Genomic DNA, 11,527 nt, shown 5'->3' with positions numbered 1-11,527 from the left:
CCCGTGTTTGCTCGCGGTTGCCAAGGTAAACAAATCTCTTGGTTACTTGTTGCCGTAGCAACAGTGTACGGAAGTGCTCAAGCAAACTCAGTAGTGAAGACCTACGGATTGTGGAAACTAAATGGAACAAATCATAAACATTAAAAGTCTGTCTTTAAACATAACTGTTGTTTTGGGTGAAATAGTAATACATGGGTATTCACACCAGTATTGCACACAGTGTATTGTACCGTTCAGTTTTCAGTTTCCCTCTCAAACAGTGCGGGAGGAAAAGCAAACAGCCCTTCTCTTTAGGACAAAGAAAAACTTTATAGTTATATAACTTTATAATTATTATAGTGATTGATGGATAAATCCACACATGTGTGAAGCTGTCAGCAGGCTAAAAAGACGTTAAACCTTTTGCCCAGCTGACAGGATGATGCAGTGTTGCCGGCTGCCCCGCAAGGTACCAGGAGTTTTACATTTGCTTTAAACACATTCACAGGTGATGAGAGAGCTCATCTTCCAACTGTGTGTGTGTGTGTGTGTGTGTGTGTGTGTGTGTGTGTGCAGGAGAGAGAGGAAACACTGGATTATCACCAGTCAGCCAAGGTTTAAACGTCTGTGTGAGTTTGAGTAAATGTGTGTATGCTGGCTCTGGTCAGATTCTTCACTAATGTGTGAATTTAGCGAGAATGGCGCGCACGTGTGCTCTGAGCAGACTGCACAGAACTGTCCATCAGATTAACCTGCACTGTAAGGCGGAAATGGGGAAGGAGCCCCCCTTATGAACATTGCCCAAATAACCGTATTTGTACACGTGCACAGCATGTTCAGGGTGCACAGCGAGGGGAAATAAACTGGAACAGCATTCAGTTTTATTTTTAGAAAAATAAAAATCTTGAAAAGGGGTGCATTGTCCTCCCTGGACGAATCTTGCACCAGTTGTCGTCTGATTTTCCATTATGCATAATTTATAATGTCAAACAATTTATTTTCTTTGCATTCTTTAAATTGTGTCATCATGATGCATTACAACACTAAATATCCTATATCATCTTTTAAAATGAAGGACCTTGATCAATTAGTAAGCTATGAAAACACAGTAACACAGTAAAATAGAAATCAGAGAAATAATCTACTTTGTTAAAATGGAAAATGTCAATTGTGCTTATTAGTTGTAATGATAATCATCATCATCATCATCATCATCATCATCATCATCACAATTACAGCAACAGTAAGAATAATGCATTTTTAGTATTTAATTGATAAGTGCAACTGACTGAAAAGTGCAAATGATTAGTGCCATGATGCAATAAATTTGGTGTGGATGTAACCACGTCCCACATCTAGCTGCAAACCTGTAGACAAACTCACCTCCTGCAAGACAGCTCTAAAAATCTTTACTAATGCTATAAAATCCAAAGAATTACCCTCTTCACAACACCCTTATAGTCATATATTTTTAATAACTTTTCTTGTACAACTTATGCCTCTAATTCTTATAACCCAATGTCAGAGAATTAAATTAGCTCACCCCAAAAACTTTCCAGGGGAATTATTCTCAGGAATGTAGTGATCCAGATGATGTTTCAGAATTAATTAAACAACACCCATTCAGTAAATGTGTAGGGATTATATTTGGCCCTATCATTTGATTATGAGCTAAAATAAAGAGGTGGGGGGAGGGGGTCTTCTCTGAAAGAGAGAGAGAGAGAGAGAAAGAAGGGGAACCATGTGCTGAACTGTGTCTGCTAGTATTGTAGTCAAGACTTAGTCAACCAACTTAAATATGGCATTTTTCTACACATCTTAGTACACAATTACTATTTATTTGCAGATTTTATCATAATGGAAAAAATAAAATATAATATATGGCAAAACTTTTGCACAGGCCATACTTTGTTTTATTTTATTTCAATATGTTAAATTAAAAAAATAAATAGTAATTGTGCATTGTGCAGAGGTGTGTTCTCTATAGACGTCTTGACTTATTTTCACTTAAAAAAAAGTCAAGAAAACATCATTTGACCAGGGGTGAGCAAACCTTTGCATATCGAAATTAATTTGTAGTTCATCCTATTTATGTTACAGGATAGACAGCAATAAATAATGTTCATGTAACGCTATGCAGTTAAAAAAAAGTTGTTTATTGATTATGTAGTGAATGAGGAGAGCAGTGCAGATTTTATTTTAAACATGTAAAGAAAAGACTTTTATTCATTTTGACTGTTGAGAATGAGGGTATTCTTTACGAGATCAGACTTGAGTATTACTAATGACGAGTAGGCAACAGCCTTCTTTTTATATTACCACACACACTCTATACATACATCTCTGTGCAGGAAAGATTTTGGGCAGGAAGACAGATGGGAGGATAGGGAGGCAGAGAGATTAAGAAAGAGGTAAAAATGCAGTTTGCTTTCAGAAACTGGACTACAGGACTAGCTAGGATTTATCTTTAAAAACCATGAAAGTGAATGTACAGCGAACATCAGAGGTGACACCTTCATGGACTATTTGTCTGTTTTCTGATCATGAATCCAGTGAAAAGCTGGTAGTTTTGCAAACCTCTGCCAAGGAGTTTTCTTTTAGAAGTCCTGTCAAACAGAAGCTGAATGTGCTTAGTGCCATGGGTCTGGGGTTCACGACATGCTTCTACCATAAAGAATCCTATAGACCACCAGTGTTTCCATGGAAATAATCCCCTGAAACCAAAGGGAAAGATCAAAGGGGAAACTGTGCTTTGGGTTCAGCTAGCAAAGAGATCAATCACTGACATGCAGGGTTATGAGCTTGGATCCATCAATCACAATTGGGATAAAGAACGAAACTAACACCCTACCAAAATGCCAAGATGGTATTCCCATTCAGTGCTATTCACTAGACACTAAAACTACAGTTTTCCAGCAATGAATGGGACTTTACTGTATGTATTATATAGAGAAGGGAATGGGAGAGGAAAATGAACATGTCTAAAATGTGTTGGACCATTCTGAAATATCCCACGGTCAGAGCAGTACTCCATCCAACCGTAACAACAATTAGCAAGCTCCAGAATTTCGACAGCACACTGATTTAGGCCAGCTGGATCAAGGCTATCTAAGGATTGTGTGCTGAACCATGAGGCGAACTCAAGTCTACAACAGAGTGCAGGTTTTAAAGGGACCATATTCACAGCACATGTTTGCTGCCATTTCAGGATCAGGTTTTATGCTGTGGAAACCAAGAATGTCAGCATGAGCCAGAAAAAAACAGAGACCAGATCAATCCTGCTCTGAGGCCCTGTCCCAAATGGGGCATTTGAAGTCTTGTGGTCCTCATTTGCACGCACCTGCAAGGTCCACAAGGCTGTAAGGTGTCTTATGTCTCATTTCTGGTGCTCACGTGTCCTGCATGTGCAATTAATGTGCACTTAATACAGTCTTTTTGGGTTGTACAATATCGTTATCACAAAATTGGACCTTATAATATTCAAATGAGCTTCTTAACCATGTTTTTTTAACTTTGTTTTTAACTATTAGCATCTTATCCTGTTGCAGTTCATTTTTTATCATGTTTTAATTAGCCACCCATATTTCTACCAATGAATTTTGTCGCCAGTCAGAGTCTCTTGAAATTTTTCAGTTTGCTAGACAAATGAGTAAAATCCTGGTCAGACTGGTGTTATAGCTATTGTTAATAGCTATTGTCTTAGCTATTCGCTGTTTAAAATAGCGAATATGAGCTGACTTGCCATGACTTTTACTAGCCTAGCCCCACTGTCCAGGGGTTGGTAATTTCACCATATAGAAGAGCATGTAAAACATATTTTTTCTTTATATATAGCCCTTTCTCCAGACTCTCAAAGAGCTTTACAGACATACATGAAACAAACAGGAAAAAATAACATGTTACAATTGGACATCAATGAGAAAAGATAAAATAATTAAATAAATAATAATAAAAAAAAAATTACATTCAATTTTGGACACAGATAGATCAGCAACAATCTACATCTCTAAAAGGTAGGTTTCAAGAAGAGAGTTAAAAGGTTTCAGTTTGTCTGCAGCTCATACATTATCAGGGTGCTGATTTTACAGGTGTGAAGAGAAAGCTCTATCACGCATGGAAAGAAACCTCAGGTCTCAGGTTTTACAAGACATCCACGGCTAGATGATCATAGAGAATGAGACAGACAGTGTGGACAGTACATTTCTGACATATAATACAGAACAGTGTAATGTAGGGCCTCATATGTGAGAAGTACATTATACGTAATCCAGCGAGACATGGGTAACCAGTGCAAATCTTTGTATGGGTGTAATATGGTGCTGCACAGAGGTAGATGTAAGCAGCCACATGTGAAGAATGTGAAGAGAAAGACCAGTTAGGAGAGCATTGCAGTAATCAAGACAACAAGACATAAATGCATGTATAAGGCGCATGGCATCTAAAAATGTTAGATATGACTGAATTACAGTCTATGTTCCTTAAATGAATGAATGCAGACTGCCTAACATTGATAACATGTGAGTTAAACTATAGAATTGCATCTTAAATAACACCAAGCTGTAACATGTACAGAAAGAGTAACAAAAGCATTAATGATAGACCGATTAATATGGCGACCAGACCCAACAATGAGGCCAATTAGAATCACTTCAGTTTTATCAGGGTTGGGCTTAAGCAAATGACTATGAGGCCAGGATTGGATTTCTTGCAAACAAATGTTAAGTGAGGCTTTGTGCAAATGTAAATTTAAGTGACATTGGCATTTAAATAATAGCTCAAACCATGCTGATGAATAATGCAACCAAGTGGGAGAATATAAATGTTAAATAAAAATGGCCTAAGGACTGACCCCCGTGGAACACAATAGATGGCAGTTATAGGGGCTGACTAATCCCTTTTACTTTCACAAGCTGCTGTCATTTACTGAAGACTGAAACCAAGACAGTGCAAGGCCAGTAACACCCACAGAACTGTGCATGCACTTCAAGAAAGCTGGGTGAAGCACTTTAATTTTGCATTTGAGATGTAAACATAGAGTCGGACCTTCCATTTGACTCTTGTTAGCAATACAAGTTAATTATTTTTGTGAAAATACTGTAGACCAGTGAATAACACATTACTGTTTCTTTGTTTACAATAGGCCTACTGTAAATTGCAATATGTAATAGTATTTTGTTCATGTGCAGCCTTAAATCAAATGAGATCTTTTATCCAAAATTCTTTTGCAGTACGAGCTAGGATTGGTTTTCAGGTCCCTGACCAGCATGATGGTGAAGAAGACACGTGACACCTGTGAGCATTTCTTTATTAACTTAACACAAGGAGGAGATTTTGTATTAACTTCCCACGTCATTGAGATTAACTATACATGTGATATATGCATGTACGATTGATAAATTATTGATTACACATGTCGCAGGGTACAGTATATATAGTCTGCATGTTGTACAAGTTTGTCTGAGTGTCTGGTTTTTAACTTAAAACCCTCCAGGATTGTTGGCCCATAGGTCTGCACAATGTCACCAAAGTGCTGACTTGGAGGAAGACTGCAAGGCTTAGGGCACCATTTTGGACAAGCCCCCTCTGTATGTCACTGCCCTAGTTTCTGTGACCCCACAATGCTGATCATTCTCCAGGTTCAAAGTGCTGGGACCCCTTCACATCTCACTGACTTGTCACTGACGGATCTCCTCTTTGCATGTGTGTGGGAGTGGAAGGTTGTAATCATCTTGATATCCCAGTCAGTTCCCCTCCTTTTGATAATGTAACTCTGCAAAGCTGAGACTGAACAGCAGCAGTTTTTTTTCCTGTGCTCCTTTTTTTTCCTCACATGGCCAGACTAGTCTATAAACATAGACACGCTCCTCCCTCCTCCATTCACAGTCTCCTGAGTGTATTTCTCTCCTGGAAAACCCCTCAAATATACACACAGACAGCACATTGGAAAACTGCACAGTGTTGTTTTACATCATGTGTGCAGTTTACCATTCAGTGCTGTGAAAGTGGCCTTTCCTGATCTCTTCTGTTTTTTTCTTGTCACACTTAATAGTTTCAGATCTTCACTCAAAATTTTCAGATAAGACAAAGACAACCTCAGTAAACACAAAATACAGTTTTAATTGATCATTTCATTTACGAAAAGAAAAATGTTCTCCAACACCAACTGGCCCTGTGAGAAAAAGTAATTGCCCCTTTAATTACTCAGTCAGTCAACCAATTAAACAAATTTAGCTGATAACTGGGATCAGTTAAACTACTCTTAGGCGTGATTACTGGCTGCCATGCTGAATCTAAAGATCACTTAAATAGAACCTAAGAGGTGCCAGATAACAGCACACTATGCTGCAAACATAAGAAATTCTGGAGGAGATGAGAAAGCTCTGGGACCGCAATGAATCACAGTGAGAGCCATTACCTCCAAATGGAGAAAACTTGGAAGAGTTGACTCTTCCCAGAAGAGGCCGGCCTATCAAAATTCCTTCAAGAGCACAGCAACAACTCATCTAGGAAGTGACAAAATATGGTCAAGACTCTGGGCAAAAATGGAATCAATAGGAAAGTCCAAAACAACTGGGCCAAAGGCTAAAACAATTGCTAACCAAGGGGAACATAAAAGAGTTTTGCTGTTTCAGGGTCTGTTCTACTTGCCATAATTGACAGAACCACAAATTCTGCTCTCTACCAGAAAATAGGAGAATTTCCGGTCATCAACCCATGATCTGAAGCGCAACTGGGTTATGTGACAAGACAACAATCCAAATTATAACAGCAAGTCCAACTCTAAATGTCTCAGAAGAAACAAAATAAAGGTTTGTAGTGGCCTAGTCAAAGTCCTGACTTGCACCATATTGAGATACTGAGGCAGGACCTCAGACTCAAAAGCCCTCCAATGTGGCTGAATTAAAGCAATTCTGCAGAGACTAGTGGGCTAAATGTCCTCCACAGCAACATGAAAGACTGATGTTCAGTTATAAAATGAGTCTGTCTGCAGTTGTCGCTGCTAAAGGTGGCACAACCAATTATTAAGTTTAGGAGGCAGTTACTTTTTCACACAGATGGGAAAAGTCCTTGTTTTTCTTTCTATAAAGAGTGACCATTTAAAAACTGTGTTTTTTGTTCCCTCATACTCTCCTTGTCTATGATTACATTTTGTGTGAGGATCTGAAACTATTTAGTGTGACAGATGTGCAAAAGTAGAGGAAATATTTCGCTGCACTATTTGAAAAAAATGCGTTTCTAAGCCACTGGAACATACACACAGTACATACCTCTACGTGAAAATGTATTTTCTTTGCATGTTCAAACTTTCTCTGCATTTTACAAAAGTCGAGGACAAAGACTCCACACAATGCAGCTGGCTTCAATGGCTTCTGAACATGCGTGCACACTAAACAGCTAAGTAACCAAATAGCCACTAAATAGCTCTAGCACTGCTACGACTGCCAGTGGCCTTTACACCCTGAGTGCATTACAAATCCCAGAATGCCTCACTTTGTGGACTGGGCCAGCTGCCACATGAGGCACCCTCATCACCCCCAGGTCAAACACACTCACTCATCTACATTAGAGTTTGCTGTCTTTTTAAATGGTACTTGTAGTATTGTGGATTTTTCTTACATTCATCTTCTGGTTATTGCTTTACTGAGGCTATAAAATGTTCTGAAGCTTTTAAAACAAAGTCACTGGCTATAAAAGCCCTTATGCTATGCCATCACATCCAATATAAAATAAAACTATATAATAAAATAACTAACAATTGTACAGGCTCAAGTTTTATATGGTTCCCCACATATGGTTTAGACAAGAATGCGATATTTACATGCATTTGCCATTTCTTTTCATTTAACAGAAATATCTTTGTAGTGCAGCATAACTGCACATTTTGAGAATCAACCCCACACACAAACACACAAGCACACATGAAACAGACAGGGAGATTGTCTTTACATACTGTTTTCATTTTTTGTACAATATAAATATATAAAAAAGTCTCCATTCTCTTAGCAAAGCCAAGTAGACCTGATGACCTTTTAAAGCATCTGAGAAAGAAAAAAGCATGCTGTAGGAGATTTAAGAGATATATTGCAGCACACCCTCAACAAAGCACTGATTTCAGAAGTATGAAATCTACGAGGCACTTTCTTCACTTTTTTGAAATAGTTTACTGTAGTATGTAAACCTTAAGTTTTAAAACGTTCTATTGATTTACAAATGGAAACTACACTGTAAAAACAGCCCATTTTATAAATTAATTTTGTGTCACTAAAACCAACGCATTTACAGCCTACAGCACTTCAGGCCTTCCGTTCCAGGGCTCTTGAATACTCAAATATTCTATAAAGATATAAAAAGGTCAAACATTTTACGTTCATGACTGAACGCATTTTGTATTACTGCATAAATTATATTTACTCATTTCCTTTCTATTTTTCTGTTTCATTCTTTTTTAATGAAACTTAATTGAACTAGTGCAGGGCACTAAAAAAAAACAAATAAATATAACTGATGGACAATCATTGTCATAAAAAAGTAGAGACACAATTATTCCGGGGGATGGCACACAAAATCTGGCAACTCCTAAAAGGCTTTTGCACTGTTTCTGTACCAGTTAAGATCATCCTAAAACTAAGATGCTTTAAAAATGTTTTTTTGGGTCCAGTTTAATTCTAAAGGATAAAAAAGGTTTGAAAATGGTCATGTAAAAATGAGTTATGACACATGTGAGTCGGCACATAAACCCACACAAACACTGTAAGTGTATTTCAGGGAAAATGAAGATAAAATAAAATTGTAGGATATTGGCCCCATAAGCTGTGCCCCCTCTTAAACCTATTCAAAGAAACAACCATTTTTACTGACAGAAACATTGAGCGTGCAAGTTGGCGTTATGAGCAACTGAAATTTATGATTTCCCAGTCAGCAATGCAGTTCATAAATATATACTTTGGAAGCCAGGATGGCACACAGAGGCCATACAGCAAACCGTCCCCCCCAAACACACACACACACACCCCAAGAGTTCTTCTGTTGCCAGGGAAAAATAAAACATTTATCCCAAATCGGCCTGCTAGCATAACAGTCGGGTCCTGCAGGATTTTGTGTTCACTTAAGAGGCTTTTGCAGTAACGCCACTAATTAGCAAGGTATTGAGTGAGCGGAAGTGTGTCAGTACATGCACGCCATTCACTGGGCCAGGCCCTTGTTCATTCACACAATACTAAGAAAATCATGGTTCATGAAACTCATTGCACATTCATTAAACCTGCTTAGCAAATCCAAAGCTGTTCCTATTCCAATCACATAATTCATACAATCGAGAACAAATATACACAGTCTCCTTCCTAGTAAAAAAGGTCAGCCACTTACATTCACTCATACATCACACTCATACATCTGCTCTCCCTTCAGCCACTCATTCTAAATCCCAGACTTTAGAACAAAGAACACAAACAGCAACATGCATATACAAAGACACACATGCACTTACATAGAATCCTACAACCTAAAACAACAGTGCCATCCAGTGGTGAGGATTTTACAGTGCCACTCATCATCCAGACAGACAAACGTGTCCATGCGCACGTGCACACTCTCAGCTCACAGCACAAAGCAAACTCTCATGTAAAGTTCATACAATGTATTTGTGTAAAAATAATAGAAGTGCAAAGGTGAAATATGAAATCTTATCAAAAGCAGAATGTCAAATCATTAAATGTGTACATTTGAGTAGTTACGACACAACAACTTGCCTTTTTGTAACAGCATAAATGATTTTTGATCTGTTAGTGTGATCATGTTTGTAAAAATGACATTACAAAATTCCTATGATCATTAATAGCATCGATAAATAAGTTGCACCTAATGTACACATATATCCTGAAAGCTGTCTGTCATGGTGCTTCAACCAGTCTGGCATCTGATTACAGTACTATTTGAGTCCAAGATAAACAATAGTGATCCATTTGGCTTCTCTTCCTTGGCAAAAGGTAATTAACAAGGCATTTGGGAAGCTACATTTGTAAAATATACTCATCATTGAACTGAGTAGGCAGGTTCAATGGTTATAGGTCTTTGGCAAGATGGCTTTGTTCCTAAGCAGTCCCAGAAGTATCATTCCAATGGTCAAAAAGGAAAGATATACTTTAAAATCACATAGTCCCTTCAATGGAAAGCCCATTTTTCTGTTTTTATAGGTTTGTAAGGGACTTTACATTTAGTGTTCATATAAGCCCTTTATTTGATGCTCTATTTTGATCTAGGGTTAGGGTTAGGTCATTTTAAGGTCATTTGATCCTACAGGTTTCTCAGATTCTCACTAGGAGAACAGCAGTGCCTTCACATCAAGGACAGGAAACCCCAATAACAAAGACCTGCCTTGACTCCATCTGCTTTACCAGTCAGTGCCTTTAGCTGAAGGAGGTACTGTAGGTTTACTGGAATCTGCTGACTGACAATGCTGTTAGATGTCTGAGTCCCGTTGCTCTTCCTCAGTGCTGAGAAAGGCCGGGCTTGTGTCCGTGGTGCCGTATGACAAGTGAGGACTGAACCTGCTGGGGGACTTGGAGTCAGGGTCATGGTTCAAAACTTTGGGAAGGTACACCTGTGAAAGACACATCATTTATTCCACATGTGTTTATTCACTTGGAAAAATGGTTAATTTAGTTAAAAGTTAGTCTTTGAGTTAACAAGTTAGTGCTATGTTTATGGCTTGGGTTCTGTTTGGATGTCTGGTTACGGGAAAACTTTCTCTGAAAATAAATATTGGAACTTGGTTTGTTTTGTGACAGCTCTCATCTCTTGTTTGCGAAGTTCATCTATTTTAAGGTATATCAGAATCATTTGATCAACTCAATAAGACACTTAGTAGCTTTATGTAAGGTTTTAGGTCTACTTGGCATATTCACTGAAGTGGTAAAATGAACATCTATGGACCATAAAGCTCTAGGGGAGCACATCCAAAATTGGGTTTTTAACTACAGCTGACTGTGAACATAAACAGCCTGTGACAATCTCGAAAGGACTTATGTTTTTTGTGGACTTTGGTACAATTTGTGCATTTTGTACAATTTGGCAATTTGATGTGTAAATCTCAAATATGGATGTAATGAAAATATCGATGAGGTGATATTATTAGGTGATATAACAACATTAATGCAAAGGGCACATAAAGGGAGGACAGAAACACTATATGGACAAAAGTATTGGGACACCTACACATTACACCTACAGGAGCTTTTATGACATCCCATTCTAAATCCATAGACATTAATATGGAGTTGGACCCCCTTTGCAGCTGTAACAGCTTCCACTCTTCTGGGAAGCCCATTGCCCATTGATCTGGTAGAGCATTTGTGAGGTCAAACACTGAGGATGGACAAGAGGGCCTGGCTCTTAATCTCTGTTCTAGTTCAGCTCAAAGGTGTTTGATGGGGTTAAGGTGAGGGCTCTGTGCGGCCGGTCAAGTTCTTCCACACTAAACTCACCCAACCATGCCTTTATGGACCTTGCTTTGTGCACTGGGGCACAGTCATGCTGGAACAAAAACAGG

General features: G+C 38.4%; 1 protein-coding gene across 1 annotated transcript in view; it reads right to left on the bottom strand.

Annotated features, from left to right (window-relative positions):
- Nucleotides 1-5,267: 5,267 nt before the first annotated feature.
- The window catches only part of tmem63a (transmembrane protein 63A), a 28,907-nt gene continuing 22,647 nt past the window's right edge, over nucleotides 5,268-11,527 (bottom strand). Inside the window, 1 exon segment of the mRNA XM_036577154.1 lies at nucleotides 5,268-10,579. Coding sequence (XP_036433047.1) covers nucleotides 10,439-10,579 — 141 coding nt within the window. The 3' untranslated portion in view covers nucleotides 5,268-10,438.

This window comes from Colossoma macropomum, unplaced genomic scaffold (genome assembly GCF_904425465.1).
Source record: "Colossoma macropomum unplaced genomic scaffold, Colossoma_macropomum, whole genome shotgun sequence".
NCBI classification, from domain to species: Eukaryota; Metazoa; Chordata; class Actinopteri; order Characiformes; family Serrasalmidae; genus Colossoma; species Colossoma macropomum.
Note: the sequence above shows the minus strand (reverse complement) of the source record. Positions and strands in the feature narration are given on the sequence as shown.